Genomic DNA, 27,425 nt, shown 5'->3' with positions numbered 1-27,425 from the left:
TTAAAAAAAAAAAAAAAAAAAAAAAAATCCGTTTGGAGGCTGATAATTCAAAGATATCTTGATAAATTATTTAACTTGGCTCAACTGTGGCAGTTAGATTTTAATACTGACAGATGCAAAGTTCTTAATATTCGGAGTAAAAATGAAAATTTTACTTACACTATTAATGATACTCAAGTATGGGAACAAAGAAAAAAAAACTAGGAATAGTAATACAAACCTATTTGAAAACAAGTGGACAGTGCACAGAAACAGTAAAGACAGCTAATGAACTGGTTGGATTTATAGGCAGTGCATTTGAATTGAAATATGAGAATATTGTTCTCGCCTCGTATAATTCCTTGGTACGCCCCCATTTGGATCACTGTGTTCAGTTTTGGTCACCGTATTACAAAGAGACATGGCAGTTTTCTATGCTGCATGATGGTCCCTCTCAGTTTTTCATATCGGCATCGGCTGGAAGGTTTGGTGGCTGGGGGAAGGAGAGCCATCTTGCTTTGCTATCCTTATCTTCATCTCGTAGAATTAGATATCATAGTCATACTCTTCTATATAACAAACAACCACGAAAAAAACATTAGGCCTGTTGCTGTTGGCTTTCCTTTGTACTCCTTTACACTCCTCCTCCCCCTCTCCCTCTCCTTCTCCTTTCCTCCTCTCCCTCCCCCTCTCCTTCTCCTTTCCTCCTCTCCCTCCCCCTCTCCTTCTCCTTTCCTCCTCTCCCTCCCCCTCTCCCGCTCCCTCGCCTTCCCTTTTCCCTTTCCCCTCCCATTACCTATCCTCGTTGTTCTACCTCAGTATTTTTCACTTTTCTCCATCTTCCTTCCCCTTCCCATCGTTCCCTCTTTCCGTCTTTCCCTCTTTTTCTTCTCAGCCCTGTCTTTCTTCTTTGCTCTGTTTCTTTTTTCTCTCCTGCATGTCCCTTTTTCTCCAATTTCTCTGCCCTCCATTTTTCCTCTTTCCCTCCTCCTCCATCCCTTCGTCTCTTTCCCTCCTCCTCCATCCCTTCGTCTCTTTCCATCAGTCTTCTCTTTCATTCCCATCTTCCTTCCGTCCTTCTCTTCCTTCCTTTTTTCTTCCTTCCTTTCCTCATTCTTCCCTCCCTCTTTCCTCCTCCTCATCTCTCTCTCTCTCTCTCTCTCTCTCTCTCTCTCTCTCTCTCTCTCTCTCTCTCTCTCTCTCTCACTTTATCTATCCATCCATCCCCTCTCGCTCCCTCTGCGGTCCCCTCAATTCATTAGCATTTATCGTTACGGATGGGTGGATAGATGAATTAAAGATAGACACGGGCCGAGAAAGAGAGAGAGAGAGGGAGAGAGAGAGAGAGAGAGAGAGATTAATTAAAGTACCAGGAAAAAGATCGGATTTAATAGGATATACAGTTTCAGAGAGAGAGAGAATTACACAGACCTTTTGCTTCTTACGAGCTGATCAGGCCTTAATAATGACATAAATTAGTAATACACTAATTGTAGTAACATAAGAAAAGGATAGTAAACTTGAGAGAGAGAGAGAGAGAGAGAGAGAGAGAGGTGGGGGGGGGGAGAACAAGGGAAGGGGAGTAGCTTTCAATGACTAGGGTTTAGGGAGAGAGTGATGAAAGGGAGGAGAGATAACTTTAATTAAAAACAGGTGTAGGGACGGGGAGGCCTAGGGATATGATGGGGAGAGAGAGAGAGAGAGAGAGAGAGAGAGAGAAGCTGAACACAATGACTAAAAAATTGGACGAGAAAATAATATGAGAAAATTAGAGAAAAGATTAAAGCAACGAAGAAAGTGAGCGAGAGATTTTCGTTGTTTTTTCTTTCTTTGCTCATTTCTGTTTGTGAACGAAGAATGGGGAGGATTTTTCGCCTTCGTGTTTTTTCATATTCATTTTTTATCAATCGTGCTTCTTTCTTCCTTTGTTGATTCACCTTTTCTTTTTTCTACATTGTTGTTACGCTTCATGTGTTACTATTTCGCTATTTATTTTTCCATTCGGGTCCTTTTTCTCTTCTCTTGTGTCTTCCTTTCTCATCTCTTCTTTTCCGTTCCTTTCCCTTCCCTTCCCTTCCCTTCCCTTCCCTTCCCTTCTCTTCTTCTGTTTCTTTCTCTCATAGTTACTTAATTCAACCCTCTCCTTTTCCCCTCATCCCCTCCCCTCATCTCCCCTTCTACCCTGTTCTCCCTTCCTCCACCTATCACCTTTCCTACTCCCCTCATCCTCTTAATTTGTTCCAGTAATTCTCTCCCCTCTCTCCTCCTTTGTCTCTTCCTTTCTCCCCCCTTCTCTCTTCCCTCTCTCCTCCCTTCTCTCTCCCCTCTCTTCTCCTTTGTCTCTTCCTTTCTCCTCCCTTCTCTCCCCCTCCCTCTTTCCACCGTTTGTGTATTCCATTCTCCTCCCTTCTTTCTCCATTATCACCCCCTTTCCTTCCTTTTCCCTCCTCTCTCTACTTCTGTTTATTTTCTCTCGTCTTGCTCTCTTTTTCTTGCCTTTCACCAGTCCTATTTCCCCATTTCTCTCTCTCTCTCTCTCTCTCTCTCTTTACGTATTATACCCTCTTTTTTTTCCTCCCCCCCCCCCCCCCCGTTGTGCCTCTTCCTCTCTCTCCATCCTTGTCTTTCCTCTCTTCTTCCGTTTCCTCTTTGAACCTTCTTCCATTTTTCCTGCTTCAGTTACCCCTTTTTTCCCGTTCTCGTATCTTCTTCCCTTGCTCGCCTTTCTTTCCTTCCTGCCCTTCTGTGTCTTTGCCTCTCTTTCCTCTTCTTGTCTTTCCTTTCCCCTTCTCCTCTCCTCTCCTCTCCTCATCTTTTCTCTTCTCTTTTTTCTTCTTCTCTCTGTTCTTCCAGTCTTTCCTCCTTTCTTCGTCTCTCCTCTCCTCTCTTCTTTTCTCCTCTCCTCTCCTCTTTTCTCCTCTCCTCTCCTCTCCTCTAGTCTCCTCTCCACTTCTCTTGTGTTCTCATCTCTTTACTTCTCTTCGTGCCTTCCATCTCCTCTCCTCTCCTCCTTCTCTGTCGTCATTTTCTCTCCTCCTACTTTCCTTATCCTTCTTGAGTTTTCCACGTCCCTTCGTCTCCTTTATAAGTCCTTTATTTCTGCCCATTCTTCTTCCTTGATCTTCCTTCTTCATTTCCATACTCGCTCATCCTATCTGTCTTCATTTGGGGGATTATGGAAGGAAAGAATGGAGGGGGTGAGAATAAAAAGAAGGAAGAGTGGAAGAGAGGGGAGTGGCAAGGATGGAAGAAACAAGAAAAGAAAGAGTAATGGAAAGGAAGCGTACGAGCGAGAAAGGGAAGGAGGAAGGAAGGAAGGAAGGAAAGCAGGAGAGAAGGGAGGTAGAAAGGAAGAAATGGTAGGAGGAGGAAAGGAAGAAATAAGGAAGGAAGGGTTGGAAGGAAAAAGGAAAGTAATGAGGAAGAAACGAAGGATGAGAGGTGGGAAAAAGGAAAGCGGAAAAGAATGGAGAGAGAGAGAGAGAGAGAGTCAGATTTTCCCCTACAACTTCTAACATTCTCTTTGATTACTTAGATGGGATAGAGGAGGGGGAGGGAGGGGAGAAGGAGGGAAAAGGGAGGAGGGGGAGGGAGGGGAGAAGGAGGGAAAGGGGAGGAGGGGTAGGGGAGGGACGGAGAGGCAAGAAGATTGAAATGAGGAAGAGGAAGTGGGAAGAGCAAGGTTGGAATGAATGAGAGGAAAAAGTAATGAAGAAAGGACTGAGAGAGGAAGAGTTTGAGAGATGAAGGAGGGAGAAGTAGGAAAAACAGGAGGGAGGGAGAAAAAGAAGGGAGGAGGGAAGGAGGAAAGGGAGGGCGAAGGATGGAGGAAGAGAGGGAATAGAAAAAGGAAAGACGATATAGGAAAAAGGATGGAGGAAATGAGATCTGTTGAAGAAAATGGAGAGGAAACTGAGAGAGAAAGAGGGAAGAGGAGAACGAAAGGAAGGAGAGATGAGAGAGAGAGAGAGGGAGAGAGAGATGAGGAAAAGGAGGGGAGGGAAGGAGAAAAGGGTTGATTTTACAGGTACCAATCTCTCTCCTGTCTTGATTACTTGGAGAGAGGGAGAGAAGGTAGGAGGGAGGGAGAGGAGTGAAGGGAGAGAAGAAGGGTAGGGAGAGAAGAAGGGTAGGGAGAGAAGAAGGGTAGGGAGAGAAGAAGGGTAGGGAGAGACGAAATGTAGAAAGGGAAGGAGGGAGGAGAGGAGGATTGGTGGGAAGGAAAGGGAGAGGGTGTAAGAGGAGAGGAGGAGGAACGGAGGAAGCGTGGGAGGGAGAAGGGAGGAGGAAGAAAGAAGGGAGGAAGAGAAGGAGGGTAGACGGGAGGAATGAGAAAAGGAGTGTACAAGTGAGGAGGAGAGGAAGGGGAGAAGAGGACGATAGGTAGGTAGGTATGAAAAGATATTCCGTAGATAATAAATTAGCTGAGTAAGATAAGACAGGGAGATAAGAAAGTAGGTAGAGAGATGGGTAGGTAGATAGATAGACCGGGAGGAAGGTTTCATATATATACATACACACATACATACATACATACATAGCTTTCCAGTATTCATTGCCTACGAACAATTTGTCTCCATGTCACTTACAGTACATAATTATATACAGAGATGGAAATGTACATACGGTAGTAATAGTAATAGTTGTAGTTGTTGTTGTTGTTGTTGTCGTTGTTGTGGTCTCAGGTTCCTCAGAAGCATAAACCCAGTGGACTGCAGGCTGAAACTGTCCTTGTGGCAGTAACTATCCTCCTTTTGGGGGATAGGGAGGGAGTTGTAGGGACGTGTGTTTAACCGGGCAGTGGAGCCGCCCCGTCATATCCATGCCACCACGTGAAGGCGTCCCTTTCCAGCAACGATGTGTGTATAGATAGATTGGTTGATAGATAAGTTGGTAAATAGATAGATAGGTAGGTAGGGAGGTAGGTAAGGAGGTAGGTTGAGTTATATAAGTAATGAGTAAACAGAGAGGAATGAGATTTACATGGAGAGGGTGAAATGGATGGTAGGTGGGTGGGTGAGGAGGGAGGGAGGAGGGGAGAGAAATAATGGGAGAGGAAGGAGGAGAGAGGTAAGGGTGTTATTAGATGAGGGGGAGGGAGGGGAGAAAATGGAGAGAGGGAGGAAAAATGAATTGTCACATGGTAGGAGGTAAAAGAGGGAGGAAGGAAGGGAGACAGAATGGACGTGGGAGAGGTAGGTTGGGAGGAAGATGAGTGGAAGGGAAGGAGGGGAGAGAGGAGAGAGAGAAGTAGATAGGGAATAAGGGAAGTGGAAGAGAAGAGGGAGAAGTTCGGAAGGAGAGAGGAGAGTGGAAGAGAAGGGAGAGGAGTAGGTAAGGACGAAGAGTGGAGTAAAAGGGAAAAGAACAGGGAGGGAGGGAGGAAGGAGAATGGAAAAGAAAGGGAAAGGAAAGATAAGTAAAAGTAAATGGATAGAAGCAGGCAGGAAAGTGAGTGGAGGAGGAGTAGGTAGAGAAGAGAAAAGTGAGAGGAGAAGTAGGAAGGGAGGAAAGTGAATGAAAGGGAGAGGAGAGATAGCTGAGTTGAAAAGAAGGGTGGCCCAGTGGGAAAGGCGTGGTCTGTCGCTTTATGGAGCCGGGTTCAATTCCTGGGAGGATGGAGAAAGGTGGATTGGGAAGAAGGTAAGGAGGAGAGAAGGAAAGAGGAAGAAAGGAAAGAGGAGGAGAGAGATGAAGAGGAATGAAAAGTGTTAAAATCAAGACGGAGAGAAATAGCAGAACACTAAATTTTAAATTCAAATTGTGTGTGTGTGTGTAAGAGAGAGAGAGAGAGAGAGAGGGGGGGGGGTTAAGGGGAGAGGAAAAAGGCGGAAGACTAGCGTAGATAAAAAATGAAAAGGGGAGGGAAAGAAAGGAGAGAGAGAACAGGTGGAGATAAAAGGGAAGGAAAGAAGACAAATGGGGAGAGAGAGAGAGAGAGAAAGAGAGAGAGAATGCTAAAGATTGCTAAGTGGTCACCTGAATTGTTTACCAGCAGCATTATGTAGCGAATTACCATCACCCATAATATAATTGGTAAAGAAATACATAGTGTCAGAATATTCTTAATTTCCTCTAAAGGCCATTTCCGTTTGTGGTTCATGTGGAGGAGAATTTTTACGTTTATACTCAAATTATAAAACTGTTTAGCTAGTTTGAGGTCCGTCTGCCACTCGCTTGTAGACTGCAAAATTAACTTCATTCCATCATAGTGGCCGCTCTCGTATTTTTTTTTTTTCCAGCTTATTTCTTTTCTTATCCATTTGTCTTTTAAGTGTTGTCATCTTTGTCATATCAACCTCTTACTCCCTCTCGTCCTCTCCTTCCGTCCATTCTGTTATCTCTCCATTTTTCCTCAGTTGAACAAAATCGTCTGGTGGCTGCTGAAGATGTTTGCCTAAGAAATCGCGTAAATGATGGAGTGTGATTTCCAGAACTGCACAGCGTATTGTAGGTGTGGTCTAATTAGTTTTTTTTTTATTATTATTATTATTTTGTTTTTTATTTATTTATTTTTTTTTTTTGGTATTTGGATGATTTCTGTTTGTAGGTGAAAGTTGGGTTGAAAAAATTGTCTAGCTTATATTCCTTCTTCATTGCCTCGTTACATTGCCGTGAGAGAGAGAGAGAGAGAGAGAGAGAGAGAGAGAGACACACACACACACACACACACACACACACACACACACACACACACACACACACACACACACACACACACACACACACACACACACACACACACACACACACACACACACACACACACACACACACACACACACACACACACACACACGTTACTATATCTTCCACCTCCACCACCACCGTTCCTTCAGAGATTTCTTCCATCCCCTCCCCTTTCTGTCTGTCTGTCTCTGTCTCTTCCTCTCTCTCTCTCTCTCTCTCTCTCTCTCTCTCTCTCTCTCTCTCTCTCTCCTCCAATCCTCATCCCAGTACTTTCACCTCACCTCCCCTCCCATTACCTCAGACTCTTCTCTTCCCTTCCCCCCTCTTTCCTTCCCTCCACCCACTTCTTCTCTCTCTCTCCCTCTCTCTCTCTCTCTCTCTCCCTCTCTCTCCTCCAGTCCTCATCCCAGTACTTTCACCTCACCTCCCCTCCCATTACCTCAGACTCTTCTCTCCCCTTCCCCCCTCTTTCCTTCCCTCCACCCACTTCTTCTCGTTCCCTCTTCCTTTCCCTCTTCTTCCCTCACCCATTGCCAGTTATTCCCCTCGCCTCCCCTTCCTAACCCTCCCTCTCTCCATTTTCTTTCTCTTCCCTAACTTCCTCCATGCCTCTTCTCCCCTTTCCTCTTTGGTTTTACCTCCCCTCACCCCCACACCGTTATGCCAACTTTCCCCCGCAAATCTCTCTCTCACCCCCTCCCTTCCCCTCCCCATTACCTCAGATTCCCCTCCTCCAACCCACCCACCCACCCACCCCCTCTCACTCCCTCTTTCCTTCCCCTTTTCCCTCTTCCCCTCCTCCCTCTTTTCCCTCTTCCCCTCCTCATCCTTTTCCCTCTTCCCCTCCTCCCCCTTTTCCCTCTTCCCCTCCTCCCCTCTTACCCTTCCTCACCCTTCTTCCAAATTTTCCTTCTGCCACCTCAACCCCCCCCCCATCATTCCTACGCTGCTTCTTTCTCCCCTCCCTTCGCCTCCCCCCTCTCTCAGCCTCTCCTTCCCCCTTCCCCTCACCCCACCACACCCTGCTGCCAACTTTTCCCTCTCACCCCTCACCCCCCCTCACCCCTTTTGCCTGTGACGGGGTGGTGCAAGTTTAAAAGGCTTGACGTGTTGGCTCTTGTCGGGGGTAGTGCTCACCCCTCTTTTCCCCTCACCCCTCTCCCCTCACCTCCCCTCCTCTCACTTCCTCTTCCTCTTCCTTTTAGTTCACATTTTTTCGGCGTGTTTTCTTTCTCTCATCCTCTCTTCATTCCTGAGTCCCCATTCTTTTAATTTCCCCTCTCTTTCCCCTCTCCTCCCCGCCCCACAACTTCCCTCACTTCACTTCCTTTTCCTCTTTCCTGTTCCTTTTAGTTCACCTTTCGATAAGTTTTCTTTCTCTCTTCCTCTCTTCATTCGTGAGTTCTTCTTCTTTAAATTTCCCCTTTCCTCCCCTCCCCACAACTCCCCTCATGTCACTTCCTCTTCCTCCTTCCTCTTGTAATTTAGTTGAACTTTTTTCTCGTGTTATTTTCCTCACGTTCTCTTGCAATTCCTACACGCCTTTTTTTTTTTTATTTCCCCTCTCCCTTCCCCTCACTTAACTTCCTCTTCCCTCTTGCCTACAGTTAACATTTTTCTTTGGTCTTTTTATTTCCTCTCTCTCCCTCTCTCCATCCTATCTTTCCCCCCCCCTCTTCTCCCCCCTTCTCATCATCTCTCCTCTCCTCTTCTCTTCTCTCCTCTCCTCTCCTCTCCTCTCTCCTGTTTTCTTCTCTTTATCCACTCCTCTCTTCTCTTTTCTCCTCTCCTCTCGTCTCCTCCCCATCCCTTTATTACACTTTTTCTTTCACTTATTCTCTTGCCTTTCATTCATTTCATCTCTTTTATCCTCACCCCCCTTTCACCTCCCCACCCCTCTCCCCACTTCTCCCTTTCCTCTTCGCATTTTCACTTAATTTACCCTATTTTTATGTCCTTCGCTCATTTTCTGTCATTTCTAATATACTCCCTCTTCCCTTCCTCCCTTCCTTTCACGTCTGCTTTCTTTTTCTCTGCCTTCCCTGCTCTTTCTTTCCCTTACATTCCATTCTCTCTCTCTCTCTCTCTCTCTCTCTCTCTCTCTCTCTCTCTCTCTCTCTCTCTCTCTCTATATATATATATATATATATATATATATATATCAGTTTTTTCGTCCCCCTTTTTTTTTCTTTTGTTTTTTCCTTCCTATAAGTCTCATCTCCATACAAAATTTTACACATCCCTCCATTACTTCCTTGATTGTCTTTGCCTTATGTCCCCTTCCTTCCCCTGTCCTTTATTATTTCCCCTTCACTTTCCTTTCCTCCACTCCTTCCGCTTCCTCTTCCTCTTTATCATTCTCGCCTGGTCACCTTTTTTTCTTTTTCTAGTGATGTTTCTTCCTTAATACGGCTTTCTCTCTCTATTCCCTCTCTTCCTTCTCTTCCCTATTCTCCCTTCTCTTTCCTCTGATTCCCCTTTCCTTATTTTTCTGTGTCTTTGCCTTTCCTTGGTTCACAGCTTATTTCCTTCCATCCCCTCACCCTCTTCTTGTTTTCATCTTCTTTTTACTAAGTTGCCATCCTCTTACCTCTTCCTTACTTACCTTCCCCTGCCTTACTTTTCTCTCTCTCCCTTTTTAGATCCCCCTACTCTGCTATCCTTGTCTTAGACGCATAAAATAGATATCTTAGTCATTGTTTACCGCATAATAAATCGTCTCGGAAGGAACAGTTGATGTGCTGCTGTTTGTCTTCCATTGTACTCTTCCTTAGCCTGCGTTTGTTCTTCCTACTCTTACCTTGTCTCCTCTAACTCTTCCCTCTCATATTTCCATTACCTTTTCTTCTTTTCCTCTTCTTCTTCTTCTTCTGCCCGTTCCCATAGCCTCTTCCCATACTCCTGTCCTCATTCTTCTCTCTTATGCCTTTCACCCTTCTCTCCCCCTGTTGCCTTTCCCCTTTCTCGCCCTGTTTCTTCATTTCTGTTATTCCTTCTCCCTCCGTTTTTCACATTCCCATTCTCACTCTCCCTGTGCTTGTGTTCATTTTTATTTCGCTTTTTTTTTTTTTTTTCACTTTCATCCTCCTCCACCTTCCTCTCATGCAGTGGCCCTCCCCTCCCCTCCTCTCCCCTCCCCTCTCTTCCCCCTGCCACCTCTCCCCCAATTTCCTTTTCTTCCCCTCCGGTCGTCACCCTTTCAATTCCCTCTTCCCTTCATCTTCCTTCCCTCTCACACCCGCCACCCACAGTCATTCTCCTTTCGCATTTCCTTCCTTATCTTCTTCTATTTTTCCAGTTTCCGTACCCCCCTTCCATTTTCCGTCTCTCCCTTCCTTTTTTTTCCATTTTCCGTCCTTTCCCTGCCTTCCTTCCGTTTCTTTTCTTCTTTCCCTCCCTACTTTTTCCCCTCCTACCTTCCTTCCTTCCTTCCTTCCTTCTTTCTTTCTTTCCATTCTTCCATTTACCCTCCCCTCCTTCTTCCCAATTTTGTTCATCTGCCGTTTGCTCTGCCCTCCAATTTCCTTCACCTCTTTCCTTCCCTTCCCTCCCTCCTCCCCTTCCTCTTCCTCTTCACTTCCCCTTGCCTCCAATTTCCTCCTCCTCTCCCATCTCCCCCTCCCCCTCCCCCACCCCCGGTAAAATCAGTGTTGTGTACCAATCTCGTGTGGGTGTAAACTTTGTCCTGCGCGCGCGCGCGCGTGTGCGTGTGTGTGTGTGTGTGTGTGTGTGTGTGTGTGTGTGTGTGTATAAGAAGAACGTGTCTGTGTGGGGAGAGAGGGGGGGGAGGCTGCTTCGAGATATACCCACACACCTCCACCCCACGTCAACCCCCCCTCCCCTCCTCTCAGGCTGGCCCGGGACGATTTTATTCAGGTGGGATTGACAATTAATTAACCCCTTCAGGCCCAGGACGCCAGATTTATTATTATTATTATTATTATCCCCAGACGATTTTATTCAGCTTAGGGGTGTTATTTTTTGTGGGGGGGGGTTGTGAGGGGGTTAGTGCAGTGGCCAAATTCTCTCTCTCTCTCTCTCTCTCTCTCTCTCTCTCTCCATCCGGTAGTTGTTTATGTAGACTTAACCCAGTAGACGCTGTAATCCCGGTAGATTAGCGGCCAGTCAGGTAGAGAGAGAGAGAGAGAGAGATAAAACTAGTAGGTGGAGAAATAATGAGAATAATTACAATTGTAGATGGTTAAATGGAGAGAGAGAGAGAGAACGGCATATAGTGGAGGGGAACGTGGATTTGGCGGTGGAGGAACGTGGAGTAGAAAGGGAATATTCAGTGCACGTAGAGGGGGAATGTGAGGGAATTCTCTCTCTCTCTCTCTCTCACCACATTTTCAGTTTTTCTTCGTATTTTCCCGTCCTTCTTACTTTTCATTCTTTTTTTCTTGCTTTCATTTCCTTTTCCTTTCTTTCTTTCACACATTTCTTTCATTTTCTTCCCTCCTCCCGTCTTTCCTCCTCCTCCTCCCCTCCCCTCGCCTCTCCTGTGTTCCCTGTCCTTCATCATTATCGTTTATTTTCCATCTCTTGTTTCTTTCTTTTTGTCCTCAGTTCCCCCCTCCCTCCCTCTCTTCCTCCCGCCGTCCCTCCTTCTCTCCCTCCCTCCCTCCCTCTCTTCCTCCCTCATCCGTGTTCTAATACTGTCTTCCCCTCTCTTTCCCCCCTTTTTTGGTTTCCTCCCTCTCCCCCTTCTCTCCCCTCACCCCTTCTCCTATCCTCTCACTCCTCTCCTCATCCCTCACTTCCACTCCTCTCCCCTTACTCCCTCCCGTCTCCCCACACTCCCCCTCCTGTTCCCTCACTCCCCCTCTCCCTCCCTCCCTCCCTCTTCCTCTCATTCTCGTCCTTCACTTCACCTTTACTATATCCCTCATTTCCCTCACTCCTCGTCTCCCTTCACGGGCCTTTCCCCTTCTTCACTTCCCCCACTCGTCTCACTGTCCTCCCCTTTACCCTCCCTTTCCCCCTACTCACCTTCCCCTCACTTGGTTTCCTGTTATTTCGCCAATTAACTTACCCTTCTATCTCCATTCCTCACTTTCTCCCCTCTCTCCCATTCCCTTCTTCCCCTCGCTTCCCCTCACACTGTCTCCCTTCGCTTTCCCTCACACTTTGTCTCCCCTCACTTCCCCTCACACTCTCTCCTAATTTCTCCCTCCTCTTCACTCCTCAATTCACTTTCCCTCTCCCTCATCTCTTCCCTCTCTCCTATCACTGCACCTTCCCTCCCCACAACCCTCGTCATCGGGTTCTCCCCTTACTCCACCTCTCTCTCTCTCTCTCTCTCTCTCTCTCTCTCTCTCTCTCTCTCTCTCTCTCTCTCTCTCTCTCTCCTGTCTTCCATCATTCCCGACCCCTCATTACCCCTAGTCCCCTTTCCCCTCTCTTCACCTCTCCCCTCCCTCTCCAGCTTCCTCGTTCCCCCTCACTGTCCCTCCCCACTCAGTTTACTCCCCCCTACCCTCATTACCCCCTCCTTCCTCTCCCCTCACTCTCCCACTCCCCACATTGCGTCTCAGTCCCTCCTCCTGCCCCTTCTCCTCATTCTCCCTCTTTTCACTTTTCGACTTTTTCCCCTATTCTCCTTTCTCCTCTCCCCTTCCCTCCCACTTATCCCCATCCCATCCCCTCTACCCTTACTCACGTCCCCATCCCCTCCTCTCTTCCCTCTCCCCTCCTCTCTTCCCTCTCCCCTCCTCTCTTCCCTCTCCCCTCCCCTCTACCCTCACGCTCACTCCCCTTTCTCCCACTCCCCTCTCTCCCTCTCCCCTCCCTCCATCCCTGACTCTCCCCTCACTTGCTATTGTGCGTGGTCTATTGTGTGTCTCAGTGCTGACTCCTGCACTCTGCTCCCCTCCCCTTACTTCCAACATCTCCCCTCAGTCTCATCACCTTGCCTGCCTCACTCTCACTTCGTTCTCACTCTTTCTTTATTCTCTCCCCTCACTCTCATCACCCACCTCACTGTAACCTCACTCTCACTCTTTCTCTCACTACTGTCTACCCTCACTCTCATCGACCTCACTCTAACCCCACTGTCACACTTTCTTTCACGTCTGTCTCCCCTCACTCCCACACTTTCTTTCACTTCATTCCCCCCTCACTGCCACTCCTTCTTTCACTTCTTTCTCCCCTCACCCTCACACTTTCTTTCACTTCATTCTCCCCCACTCTCACATTCTTTACGTTTTGTCTCCCCTCACTCTCATCTCCCACCTCACTCTCACTCATTCATTCCCCTCTTTTCGTGCATTTTCCCGTCGACACCTTCCCCTTTATTCTTTTCGTTCCTTTCCCCTCGCTTCCGGTTCTCCCTCTCACTCATTTCCCCTCACTCTCCTCACCCTGCCTCACTCTGTCCTCACCTACACTCCTTAGCCTTTCTTTCTTTACGTTTCATTCTTCTATTTTTCCTTTCTCTCCCGTCTCTCTCATTTCTTTCCCCTCCCTTTCTCTTCCCTTCTTTCTCACTTCGGTCATCTCCCCTCACTTTCATCGCCTAGGCCTCCTCACTCTTACTTCATTCTTTCTCTCTTTCTTTCTTTTTTCTTTCCTTCATTCTGTTTCTTCCTTTCTCATTCTAATCACTATTGTCACTTTTTCCTAAATTTTGCTTCATTTCCACTCTACTCTTGCTTTCCGTTCGTTTTCCTCTCTCTCTCTCTCTCTCTCTCTCTCTCTCTCAATTTCTTCTTTACTCTCTTTCTCTTCACTCTCTTTTCCTATTTAATTCTTTCCCCTCACCCAGGTTTCCTCTCTTATTTTTTCCCCTCGTTTATTCCCAGCATTCTATTAATTTGTTTTTTCTTTTCCCCTTTCTTCCTACTTCCCCTCATTCTTCACTCCTTTCCCCTCTGTGCTCACTAGTTTCCTTTTTTCTCTTCGTTGGTTTCCCCTCTTTGGCTTCTGTCCACTCTCTCTCACTTCATTACTTCCCTCTTCTTCTTCGTGTCTTCCCCTCTTTTATTTCCCTGACCTCACTCACCACCTTCCTTCCCCTCACTTCCCCTCTCATTCGTACATCATGTCGTCTCGCATTTGCCTGGTGTCCTCACTTTCCCCTCACCTCACCTCAGTTTTCCTTCACTTTCCCCTCACCTCGCCTCTTTTTCTTTACTTTCCCCTCATCTCCCCTCTGTCTTCCTTCACCTTCCTTCTCATCTTCCATCTCTCATTTCTCTCATCTTCCCTCCTGTCTTCCTGTAATTTCCCTTCCCCTCATTTCCGTTCCTCTCCCCTTGTCCCCTTTCTCCCCTCACTTCCCCTTCTTGTCATTTGGTTCCTTCCCCTCTTCCTTCACGCCCTCTTCTTCCCTTACACTCCCTTTGCCTTCCCTGTCCACTCTCCCCCAACATCTTCCTTCCTACCATACCCCTTTCCCCTCGCCACTCACGCCATCTCCCCGTACTTTCTACCTCCATCTCACATTTGCATATTACCCCTCACTTCCCCTCACTTTACTTCCATGTTCCTTCAGTCTCTAATTCTCCTTCCCTCCTTCCTTCCTTCCTTCATTGTCTCTCCAGCTTTTACTCTCATTTTCCTATCTCGTCTTTTTTCCACTCGCCTTGCTTCAATTTTTCTTCAATCTCTCTCACGTTTCCCCTCATCTGCCCTCACTTTCCCTCACCCTCATCTCAGTTTTCACGGTTTTCCCCTATTTCTCATCATCGGTCTCCCCTTCCATCCTCCTTTCGTCCATTTTTCCTCCTTTCTTTCTTTCCTACTTTCTTTCTTTCCTTTTTCCTTCCTTCCTTCCTTCCTTCCTTCCTTTCCATCCTTCCTTCGTTTCCATCCTTCTTTCTTTCTTTTTCTCTTACTTTCTGCCTTCATTCCCCCCACACTTCTTTCCCATTTCTATATTTTCCCTTTTTCCTCTCTCTCTCTCTCTCTCTCTCTCTCTCTCTCTCTCTCTCTCTCTCTCTCTCTAAATTCCCTTCCCTTCCAGGTTCATTCGTGCATTTCCCATTTTTCCCCTCTCCTGACCTTTGTTTATTTCCCCTCACTTCCCCTCAATTTTCTCTCAGTCTCCTTTAGCATCTTTTCTAGCTTTCCTCCCTCCCTCCTCTCATTTCCTCCTACTGTCATCTCCCCTCTGTGTGTTTCCCCTCAGTACACTTCCATTTTCCACCCATCTCTCTCTCTCTCTCTCTCTCTCTCTCTCTCTCTCTCTCTCTCTCTCTCATCTCCCCACACTTCCCCTCAGTGTCTTATCTCCCATCTCCTCCATTCTCACTTACCGCTATCAGGCTTCCGATCTCCCCTCACCTTCCCCTCACTTACCATCGTGATCGCCTTACATTCCTTCAGTTTCCCCTTTTTTCCCCTCATCCACCTTCTCTCATGCCTCTTCCTCTTTCATATTCTTCTTCTCTCGCTTCCCCTCACTTTCCTCTTCACTTGTTCCCTGCTTAATTAATTTCCCCTCATCTCCCCTCACTTCCCTTTGCTTCTCTGCCCTTATTTAATCCCCTCTACTTCATTTCCTTCCTTATTCTGCACCCTTTTCGTTCCCCTCATCTCCCCTTGCTTCCCCATACTCCCCATTTCTTTCACCTCCCCTCACCTTCTCATGGCTTCATTTTATTCATTTCATTTTTCATTTTCCCTCTTTCTCCTTGTTTGATCTGAGCCCCACTTTCCCCTCATCTTCTTTTCTGTTCTCCGCCTTCATCACTTCCCCTCGCTGCTTTGCTGCTGCTCTCTCTCTCTCTCTCTCTCTCTCTCTCTCTCTTTCCTATGCCTCCCCTCACTCCCTCCTCACCCCCTCTCTCTCTCTCCCTTTCCTATGCCTCCCCTCACTCCCTCCTCCCCTCAGATTCCCTCACTTCCCCTCATATTCCCACCCTTCTCTCTCCATGTCCCCTCGTATAACCTAACCACTCTCACTCTCTCCCCTCTTCTTCCCCTCTTCCTCCAGTCTCGCTTCCCTTTTCTTGTTTCTTCCTTTGACAGTCTTTTCTCTCCATCCATTCTCCTTCTTGCCTTCCTCTCTCCCTTCCCCTCCCCTCCCACCCTTTTCACTTCTCTCCATCTTCCCATTCCTTTCCCTCTCATGTCCCCTCCCTTTCTCACCTTTCTCCCTCCTCTCTCCCGTTCCCCTCTCTCGTCTCTCCTTTCCTTCTTCCTCCTCCTTCCATCCTTCTCTCTCTCTCTCTCTCTCTCTCTCTCTCTCTCTCTCTCTCTCTCTCTCTCTCTCTCTCTCTCTCTCTCTCTCTCTCTCCCCCTCCATCTTCTTCTTAGTCTATTGCTTTTTCTTTTTCATCCTCCTCAGTCTCGTTACCACTTCCCCTCCCTTCCCTTTTTCCCCCTCCCTTTCCTCTCCCCTTCTCCCTCCTCCATCCTCACCTCTTTCCTCCACCTCCCCGTCCCATCCTGTCTTTTCCATCCTTACCTCTTTCCTTCCCCTCCCCGTCCCTCTTTCTCTCCTCCATCCTTCCCTCTTTCCTCCCCCTCCCACCCCCTTCCCCCCACAATTTATCAGGCTTTCCCCTCTTATCCCCTTATCGTCGTCCTCATTCCCCTCCCCTCTCTCTCCCCTCCCCCATATTTTGCCGTCGTCCTCTCTCTCTCTCTCTCTCTCTCTCTCTCTCTCTCTCTCTCTGTCCAAAGCTTAAGAAAATCGTCTGGAGGAGGCAAGAAGGCTGTGAAATATACAATGACCCGTGTTGTCGATTAAGGAAGCTTCCTAACACCTTTTCCCAAGAGATTTATTTTGCTTATGCCATCCTACTATGTTACGTAAATCCATCCAGTATCGCCAGCGTACAAAAGGACTTTAACCACCCATATCCAAAAATAAATCGCTAGGGAAGAGGAGTTAGGGAGCTTCCTTACTCCACGAGAATACCTCTGACCCACTCTCTCAGCTGGATAAAATCGTCTGGAATTAACTGGATAGGCATACTAGAGTTGTCCAGGGCATGAAGGGGGTAAGGGTGACAATAACACAGGTTCCCATGACCCACTCGGTTGAATAAAATCGTCTGGCTGACTTAAAATTCTAGAGTTATCCTCACCGTGAGAGGGAAATAAAGTTTAGAAGAGGGTATGGGATGTGGCGCCCCTCGTACGTCACACGAGATTGGTGTTTTATGGCGTTTTATTTTTGTTATTTTTTTTTGTTTTATTTTAGGGTGTTTTATTGGTGTTTTATTTTTTTGGTGTTTTATTGGTTTTATTTTTTTTGGTGTTTTATTGGTTTTATTTTTTTTTGGTGTTTTTGTTGGTGTCTTATTTTTTTGGTGTTTTATTGGTTTTATTTTTATGGTGTTTTTATTGGGTTTATTTTTATGTTGTTTTATGTATTGGTGTTTTATGGAAGAGTGCTGGGATTTTTCGTCATGGCATCTCTCCTTGGGAAATGCTTCAGCTCTTTTCTATCGCCACAAGTTGAATATTGGATCCTGGGCCTGGGGGGAGGGGGAGGGGGTCTGCTGCTGCCTCGTGCCGGAATACCTCAGATGACAGCCTGCATTCTAATTAAATATTTCTTATTATAAAATTCTTATCTATACTTTAATTAGGCGTAAATCTACCATCTCTCCATCTTGAATGCCGACTTGTAACAGGAGACTAGCATTAAAATATATTGCTAGTTACGAAGAAATTCTGTACAAAGGATGTAGAGAAAGAAACACCGATGTGAGACAGTGTGTATTGACGTTTCGCCTCATGGCTTCCTCAGAATACGATTGTATTCTGAGGAAGCCATGAGGCGGAACGTCAATACACACTAAGTCCCACATCCGTGTTTCTTTCTCCAATTTGTCTACGAACAGTGAATCACAGGCTGTAGAACCGTGGTATGTATTATTCTGATGCTGAGTTACGAAATAGACTGCGGAAGGACGAAAATCTGTCAAGTTAAAGTAACAGTTTCAGTAAATAATTGCATCGTCTAACATTACTACTTTTTGTGTGTGCCACTTTCTTCCGCACTTGTTCCAGCCAAAACTTGCCACAAGGACAGTAGCATTAAACAAATGTACAGCATTGAGCAAAAGTTCGCCGACGCCACTCAGGGTGTAGCAGTGAAAGGTGTTACACACGATGGGAAAATTGTATTTCCTCTTCGATGGTTTGACAGTAAACACTGTTTCTGTAACCGTTTTCATCCTAAGGCCAATAATTTGAATGACGGCTTCTAATACATGTTGCATAAATGTCCTGCTGTACGAGGCGTTGCAAGAAAGAACAGGCATACACATAAACAAAAGTGACTGAGGAACATTTCAAGTGGTTTGTTCAAGGTTGCAGAGCGTAAAGACGGGAAAGTGTTGATACTTTTTGGATCGTGTGTACATGAACTAGATTTGTACCACACACACACACACACACACACACACACACACACACACACACACACACACACACACACACACACACACACACACTTTCTTCTCTGCTCTCCTTCCATTCTCTCTCCAGTCCCCATCACCCCTTTTCCTTATTGCTATTGCCCTTTCTCCCCTCACATCCTCCCCTCATCCCATCTCCCCTCATCCCATTGCGTCATCCTCTTTATCGTCTTCTCCTCTCCCCTCCTTACTGTTCCTTCTACCTATTCTTTCTTTTTTTTTTTCCTCTTCTTTCTCTTCCCCTGTCTTTTTCTCCCCCCCCATCTCTCTCTCTCTCTCTCTCTCTCTCTCTCTCTCTCTCTCTCTCTCTCTCTCTCTCTCTCTCTCATCTTTTCATCCTTTACATTCCCGTTACATCCATGTTTTTATCCTTTTCTCCCCTTACCCCTCCTCCTTTCAGTCTCCTCCCCACTCCTCTTCCCTCCCCACTCCTCTTCCCTTCCCTCACTTCCCCTTACCTTCTATCCTTACTCTTGTCTACACCTCTCCCCTCTCCTCGCTTCCCTCCCTCTGTCCCCTTCCCTCCCCTCCGTCCCCTTCCCTCCCCTCCCTTCCCTCCCTCTCTCCCCTTCCCTCCCCTCCCTTCCCTCCCTCTCTCCTCTTTCCTCTCCCCCTTCCCTTCATTTTGCCATATTCATAGTAGATTCAGCTGTAACTTCTACCATTGTCCTCCCTCCCTCACTCCTTTCCCATGTCCCTCCTCTGTGGTAGGTGTGGTGGTGGTGGTGAGGGTTTTGTGGTTGATTGTGGTGATGGTGAGGGATAGTGATGGTTGTTGTGGCATTGGTGGTAGCAGTAGTAGTAGTAGTAACTGTTGTTGTAGTTGTGGATGGTGGTTTAGATAGCAGTGGTAATGGTAGTAGTGGTTATAGTGTTGGTTATGGTAGTTGTGGTTGTGGTGGTGATTTTTTAGGGATAGACTTTGTGATGGGTTTAAGTAACTTTGTATCCAACCCTGTCCAGATCAAATCTCTCTCTCTCTCTCTCTCTCTCTCTCTCTCTCTCTCTCTCTCTCTCTCTCTCTCTCTCTCTCTCTCTCCTCGGCTGAATAAAATCGTTTTGTTGTAGGATGAGTGAAATATTAAAAGACGAAGTCGTACTGAAAGGGTTGAGGGTAGTGGTAGGATGGATGTAGTTGGTGGTGGTCGTCGTGGTTTTGCTCTCTCTCTCTCTCTCTCTCTCTCTCTCTCTCTCTCTACACACACACACACACACACACACACACACACACACACACACACGTTATCTAGTATCCTTATATTTTCAGCTTTCATTATATTTTTCCTCCTCCTCCTCCTCCTTTTCATTTTTGTCCTTTTCTCTCATCCTCTTCTTTCGTCGTCCTCCTCTCTTTCCTCCTCATCTTTCCCCTCCTCTTACCTCCCTTCCTCTTACCTCCCTTCCTCTTACCTCCCTCCTCTTTACCCAATTCTCTTTTAGGGGAGCAAAATCCGCCTGGGGAAATCCGAGAGTGATAGCGAAAGAGGGGGTGAGGGGGGAGGGAAGAAAGAGTGGGGGAGAGAAAACAGGTAGAGGAGGAGGAGTAAGTTGGAGAGAGAGAGAGAGAGAGAGCGCCGGGGGATACGATGAAAGTGGAAATGAGAGAGAGAGAGAGAGAGAGTATACCATCCCAACGAGATGATTTAGACTTAACACTATTGGAAGTACAGTACATGCTCCCCAGTAACAGCAAGTGTAGGACAAGGATAGTACAGCAGAAGACTATCCCCCACCTCCCTACTCCCCTCCCATTACCTCCCCCAACTCCCATTTTCCACTACTCACGCCCGGACTCCCTATTCAGACTCTCAGACCATAAGCCGTACAGGAAAAAAGTGAGAAGCGCTGAATTGAAAGATTGAAGGAAATTTTATAGGAAAGTTGAAAATTGGTCAAAGTTATGTTGATTTTGCATTATTTTTGTCTATATATATTTTCAGGATTAAAAATACATTATCTATTGTTTACTTTATAATTATCAAATGTGCACGTGTCACGGATAATTATGCAAGTTTTATACACTGAGAGAGAGAGAGAGAGAGAGAGACTTTTCCTCCCAGTCTCAATACTGACTCAATCCCACACTCCCGTCCTTCACATCCCCCTCCCTCCCTCTCTCCCTCCTTCAGTCACTTCTCCCCCCTCCTTTCCCCTCCCTCATCTGTCCTCAGTCCCCCCCCCCCACCCTCGCATTGTCGCTCGTTTTTATAGGAAAATTCAAGGACTGATTCGCTCTCTCTCTCTCTCTCTCTCTCTCTCTCTCTCTCTCTCTCTCTCACACACACACACACACACACACACACACACACACACGCCTCTCTCTCTCTCTCTCTCTCTCTCTCTCTCTCTCTCTTACACACACACACACACACACACACACACACACACACACATGAGAAGTTAATGGTGGCAGTATTAACACTCTCAGGCTGTAATAAAAATTTTGAGTTGACCTTTTCCTTATCCCTTTCCTCTTTCCTTCCCTTCCCTTCCCTTCTCATCTCATCCTTTCCCTTCCCTCCACTTCCCTTCTCTTCCGTTCCTTGCCTATCCCTCCCCTTCCTTTCTCATCCCTTCCCTTCCATTCCGTTCCCATCCTATCCTTCCCTTCTCTTCCTATCTCTTTTCATCCTTTCATCTCCTCCCTTCTCTTCCCTTCCCTTCAATTCCCTTTTCATCATTTCCCTTCCTTTCCCGTCACATCTCTTTTCTTCCTTTTCCCTTCCCTTTCATTGCTTCCTCTCCACTCTCCTCTCCTTTCTTTGCCTCTATTTCCTTCAGTTCTTCTTCATTACATTCATTTATTAAAAATTTTCCGATCATTTTATCTGTCCTCCTTTTATTGTCATCCTTTTCTAATTCCTTATTTCTTTATTTTCCCTTTCCACCCCATTCCTCGTCTCTTTTTCTTGTTTTCTCTTCTTCCTCTCTGCATTCTTTATCTTTGTCCTCCTTTCCTGATCGTTTTCTTCCCTTCTTCCCCTTCCTTATCTTCCTTTCCTAACTCCCTATTTTTCCTTTCTCCTCCCTTTGTCGTCTTTTTCCTTTATTTTTTTTTTTTTTTTTTTCCTCACTCTCTAGTTTACTCCCTTCATTCCACACGACTGTATCCCCCTCCCTACGCTCCCCCTTCCCCTCCCCTCCCTCTCTTTCTCCCCCTCCCCTCCCTCTCTTTCTCCCCCTCCCCATTCCCTCTCCCTCTCCCTCTTCTCCTCCCCCTCTCAGTTCCTTCCTCTTGATCCCTCCCTCTCCTCCCCTCCCGCCCCAGACTTTTACCCATTCTCTTTCATTTCCGTCTTCGTTATCTTCATTCACTCTCTTCCTTTCCTCTTTCCATCACTCTGTTTTTTTCCTCCCCCTCTCCCATCTTCCCCCCTCCTTCCGTCCAACCTCCAGCCTTCCTTCCTTCCTTCCTTCTTTCTGTCTTTTCTTCACCCTTCCAGTTCCATCTCTTTCTGCCCTCATTCTGTCACTCCCTTTGCCATTTTTGCCATTTCCTTTAGTTCATATATCTCCATTCTTTATTATTAATCTTCCGTCTCCTCTTGTTGTTTCTCTTCGCTCTCTCGCCCTCACTTCCTCCATTCCTCTCTTCCCCTCCTTTCTTCTTCCTCTTTTCTCTCCTCCTCCTTTCCTCACCCATCCCTTCCCCTGGTCTCTTCTCTTCCACTCACCTCCCTCTTCCTCCCTACTTGTCCCTCTGCTTCTCCCCTCCTTTCGCTCCTCCCCTCCTTACTTCTTCCTGTTTCTTTTCTCTTCCCCCCCTTCCTTCTTCTTTTCCATCCTCCTCTTAGTCCCCCTCCCTCCCTCCCTCCCTTCCTTCCTCTTCTTATCCTTCTATCTCCCTTCCCCTCCTCTCTTCCTTGCCCATTCCCATTCCCCTCTCCCCTCCCTTCCCCTCTCCCTATCCCCCTCCCCCTCCAAAAAAGGCCAACTTGTGGTCCCTTTAAAAATGGCCGCTTCCTGTGCCGGATTTTCCCCTGGCTTAACTTTTTTTCTGCCCCTTGTGGTCTTGTTTTGTCCCTACCACAACTACCACAGTTCTACCACAACCGCCACAATCCTTTCTGGCCACTAGTGTCTCTTCTCTCTTTTTCCAGTATTCCTTTAGCTTGCGTGTTTTCTGCCACAGCTGCCACATTTTTCACAACAACCACACTCCTACCACAGCTTGTTCTTGCAGCCAGGGTCTCAATTTTTTCTTATCTCTATAATCTACCACAGTTCTACCACAGCTCACATGTGCCATAAAAATTTACCACAGCTACCACAGTTCCCTTAGAACAACAAATCCACCAGAACAGATGTACCAGAACCACCACAACTCTACGACAGTCCTACCACAGCTGCCACAATCCTACCACAGTTCTACCACAGCTGCCATAATTCTCTTACAGCCACCACACCCCATTCTTTCAACAAATACCTCATGTTTCTCCTCCCATTATCACTTTAGCGGGTGTATTATTTTCTACCACAATTCTACCACATTCACCACAGTCCTTTCCTGTCCCTTGTGTCGTCCTTCTTTCGCTTGTACCACTTCAGTTAGCCAATTTCTTTCTTCCAAATACCACAGCCACCACAGTTGTACCTCTTTCATAGCTTTCTACCACAGCTATTTTAGTCTACCACAGTTCTTTCTTCTGCCACACAATTGTTTTTTAAGCCACAACCACCACAATTCTTTCATCATCCATAACTACCACAATTCTTTCTCACAACTACCACAATTCTTGTACCACAACTGCCACAGTTCTTTCTTCTACCACAGCTACCACAATTCTTTCTTCTACCACAACTACTACAGTTCTTTCTTCTGCCACAACTACCACAGGTCTTTCTTCTGTCACAGCTACCAGAATTCTACCACAACTACTATTCTTTTTTCCATCACAACTACCACTGTTCTTTCTTCTGTCACTACTACTACAGTTGTTTGCCACTACCACCAGAACTGCCATATTTGCCACAGTTGTTTCAGTGCCACAGCTACCACAACAACTTCATCTACCACAGCAGCCACCACAATCGTTATATCTACCACTAGTCCTTAAAGCACCACAGTTCCTCATACTACCACACTTGTTTCTCCACCACAGCTACCGCAATCCTCTGTCACAATCAACTGCCATAACTACCACAGTGGTCTAACCTCCAACAGCAACCACAATTTCTCTCTCTCTCTCTCTCTCTCTCTCTCTCTCTCTCTCTTTTTCCTACCACCATTGCATCCCCACCATAACTACCACCATTGCTCTGTACTGTATACCTTAACTACCACACCGTTTTCATCTACCACACCTACCACCATTTTCATTTATCTACCTCAGTCGTTTCATCTACCACAACTACCACAATTGGATCTTGCCACAGTTACCACAATTGCACCTCCACCACATCTACCACAATTGAACCTCTACCACAACTTCCACAATTGCACCTCTACCACAGCTACCACAATCGGACCTCTACCACAGCTACCACCATCGGACCTCTACCACAACTACCACACTCGGACTTCTACCACAGCTACCACCATTGGACCTCTACCACAACTACCACACTCGGACTTCTACCACAGCTACCACCATCGGACCTCTACCACAACTACCACATTCGGACCTTTTCCACAGCTACCACACTCTAACCTCTACCACAGCTACCACACTCGGACCTCTACCACAACTACCACAATCGCTGTTTCCAGTCTAGAATTACCCCAGTTTTTCCTCTTGTGGTACAACTTTTGTCTTTCTTCGATGTATCCTTTGTCCAGTGCCGTAATTACCACAGCTACCACACTTTCTTTACCACAGCTACCACCTCCAACCACCACAGTTACACCTCTACCACAGTCACTCCCCTACCACAGCTACTACAGTCACTCCCCTACCACAGCTACTACAGTCACTCCTCTACCACAGTCACTCCCCTACCACAGCTACCACAGACACTCCCCTACCACAGTTACCACAATGACACCCTTACCACAACTACCACAGTCACACCCACGTCACAGCTTCCACAGTCGATCCCCACCACAGCTACCACAATCATTTATCACCACACCAGAATCTTTACCTAAACCACCACAATCCTTTATTACGACTACCACACCATATTCTCTCCATAACTACCACTATCTCAGCACTACCACAACTACCAGCATCTCTTTCGCCACTACCACAGTAACAGCATGGCCACATCTACCACAGTCTACCGCAATATCAGCATCTCCACTACCATATATTCAGCACTACCACAGCTGCCACAATCTCAGCACTTCGACACCTGCCACAATCTGGGCTGTACCACACCTGCCACAATCTCAACACCATCACAGCTACCACACTACTACACCTACAGCAGTCTCGACACTACCACACCTACCACAATCTCGGCTCTACCACACCTGCCACAATCTCGGCTCTACCACACCTGCCACAATCTCGGCTCTACCACACCTGCCACAATCTCGGCACTACCACACCTGCCATAATCTACCACACCTACCACATCCGCTGCACTACCACAACGGCCAGTCTCATCTAACCAATCTACCCACCACCAAAGCGACAGTTTCTACCACATATGCTGCCTTATCACAGCTACCACAATCATTGCACTTCCACAGTCTACCACATCCACCACAGTCATACCACTTCCACACACCACAACATCTGCCACAATCATACCACTCCACACTCTGCCACATCTACCACAATCATACCACTCCACACTCTACCACATCCACCACAATCGCTGCAACCACGATCATACCACTTCCACACTGTCACATTTGCCACCATCTCTGCTGCCACAGTCATACCACTTCCACACTCTGCCACATCTACCACAAGCCTACCATTTCCATAATCTACCACATCTACCACAATCTCAGCTTCACCACAACTACTACCACAATCACTTCCACATTTAGCACCACAACTACTACCACAAGCACCTCCACAGTTAGCACCACAACTACTACCACAATGTTAGCACCACCATATCTACCCGAATCTCCTCTCTCCTATAGCTACCATAATACCAGCTACCACAGTTACTCCCCTTTCAGAGCCAGCACTACCACCACTACCACCACAACAACAACAGCCTGTCACCACCACCCCAACCCCCACCACCACCACCCCAACCCCCACCACCACCACCACAGCAGCAGCAGCAGCAACAACCATTTACCACCACCACTACCACTACCATCACCACCACCACCACCACCACTACCACCACCACCATTACCACCACTGCCACAGCCACAACCAGAGACCCCGGCCCCAACCACAGCCACCACCACAGCCAGCGTCGCCGTGGCCGCTATAGAAGTGGCTCAGTTTTTCCTCTGTGGCTTAAGTTTTTGCTCCGTCAGTGTGGTCTTGTTTCCTCTCCATCCGCACTCCACTCCACCCCCCCCACTCCGACCACACTTGTCTCTCACCACAGCTACCACAGTTTCTAATCCGACGCTCCTGCCACACTTGTCTCTCACCACAGCTTCCTCCGGCCCTTAGATGACACTTCTACCACAGTTTTTTTGTTTTGTTTATACCACAGCTTCCACAATTGCGTATCACACACACACACACACACACACACACACACACACACACACACACACACACACACACACACACATTAGTCTACCTGTCTCCCCTGTCGCTGTTCTCATAGTGGTTTATTTTATTTCTGCCACAGCTGTTATGCATTTCTCTGTCACCTCTACCAATATCTGTCCCACGCTACTACCACAGTTGCCCATGTACCATTCCTACCACAGCTATCACCTACCACAACTATCATACCTGCCAAGACCTACACATCTACCACAGCTGCTCATCAACCCCTCCCTTTTGCCACAGCTACCACAGTTACTTATTCGTCACCACCACAACTCCCCCCCCCCCCTCTTATTATTTTACCACAGCTTCGATTGCCACGGACGCCTTAGTTTGTGTTCTGTACCACAGCTACTGCTCTAGTTTCTTTACCACAGCTACTGCTCTTGTTTCTCTACCACAGCTACTGCTCTAGTTTCTATACCACAGCTACTGCTCTTGTTTCTCTACCACAGCTACTGCTCTTGTTTCTCTACCACAGCTACTGCTCTTGTTTCTCTACCACAGTTACTGCTCTCGTTTTTGTACCACAGCAACTGCTTTTGTTTCTCTGCCACAGCTACTGCTTTTGTTTTTCTACCACAGCTGCCATGATTGTTTATTCGCCACAGCTACCGCAGTATTATATCTGCCACCACTATAACTGCTATAACGATTTTTGTAATGCCACCACATCTGCCACATTTTCTATGCTACCACAACTACCACAGTTTCTTACGTTGCAACTACCATAGTGATTCATCTACCACCATTCCCCATACGTAACAGTTACCACAATTTTTTATCTACTACCACTCACTGTCCCTACCACTATCACTGTACGCTACCACAATAATTATCCCACTACCACAACTACCACAATTGGACAAACCATATACTCACCACACGACTTCTTTCTCATCACCACCATCCCTTCCTCAACCCCTTTCTCTCTCCCTCTCTCATTTTTTTTCTCTTTTTCTTCTACTTTTTCTTTACCTGTACATTTTTCATTTCTCCTCGCTGTCCATTAGACTTTCCTCCTCCTCCTCCTCCTTGCCGTATTCATCATCATCATCATCATCATCATCATCATCATCATCATCATCATCATCATCATCATCATCATCATCATCATCATCATTATCATCATCATCATTTTCCTTAACCTTTGATACCTCTCTGTCATATATACTCCTTTTCTTATTTCCATTCCCCTCCTCCCTTTTCTTTCTTTCCCTCAGACTTCTGCCCTAAGTCTGCACCCTCTCCCCTCTTTCTTCCATTCCCTTTTCCCTCCCCTTTTCCTCCCTTTACCCCTTCTCCCCATTTGCCTCTCTCCCCTCATTCCTATCCTTTTATCCCCCCACCTTCCCTACTTCGCTTTTCCCCTTGTACCCCTCCACTCTTCCCCCTCGCCCCTGCCTCCCCTTCTGTCCCCTTCCTTCCCCTCCCCATGCCTATTCTTTAAGTCATTCTCGTCTCCATATTTCATTTCCCCCTGTTTCCCTTCTTTCTCTCCTCATCTCCTCGCCGTTTTCCCTTTCCTTTCATTCTCCCTCTCCCTGTTCCTCTCCCTCCCCCTCCCCCTCCCCCTCCCTCCCTCCCTCCCTCCCTCCCTCCCTCCCTCTCCATCCCCCTCTCCCTCCCTCTCCATCCCCCTCTCCCTCTCCTTACCCTGCCCTGCCCTCCCTCCCTCCCTCCATCACTCATTCTGACTGTTCCTCCAACTTTGTCATTTTTCTCCTTAGCATTTTCCAGC

General features: G+C 47.0%; 1 protein-coding gene across 1 annotated transcript in view; it reads left to right on the top strand.

Moving 5' to 3' along the window:
* The window catches only part of LOC145417562 (uncharacterized), a 295,451-nt gene extending 270,852 nt beyond the window's left edge, over nucleotides 1-24,599 (top strand). The window contains exon 5 of the mRNA XM_080286269.1: nucleotides 24,313-24,599. Coding sequence (XP_080142395.1) covers nucleotides 24,313-24,599 — 287 coding nt within the window. The remainder of the gene's footprint in view (nucleotides 1-24,312) is intronic.
* Nucleotides 24,600-27,425: the final 2,826 nt, after the last annotated feature.

This window comes from Coenobita brevimanus, chromosome 110, assembly GCF_032717465.1.
Source record: "Coenobita brevimanus isolate Jiangsu-jjx chromosome 110, ASM3271746v2, whole genome shotgun sequence".
NCBI classification, from domain to species: Eukaryota; Metazoa; Arthropoda; class Malacostraca; order Decapoda; family Coenobitidae; genus Coenobita; species Coenobita brevimanus.
Note: the sequence above shows the minus strand (reverse complement) of the source record. Positions and strands in the feature narration are given on the sequence as shown.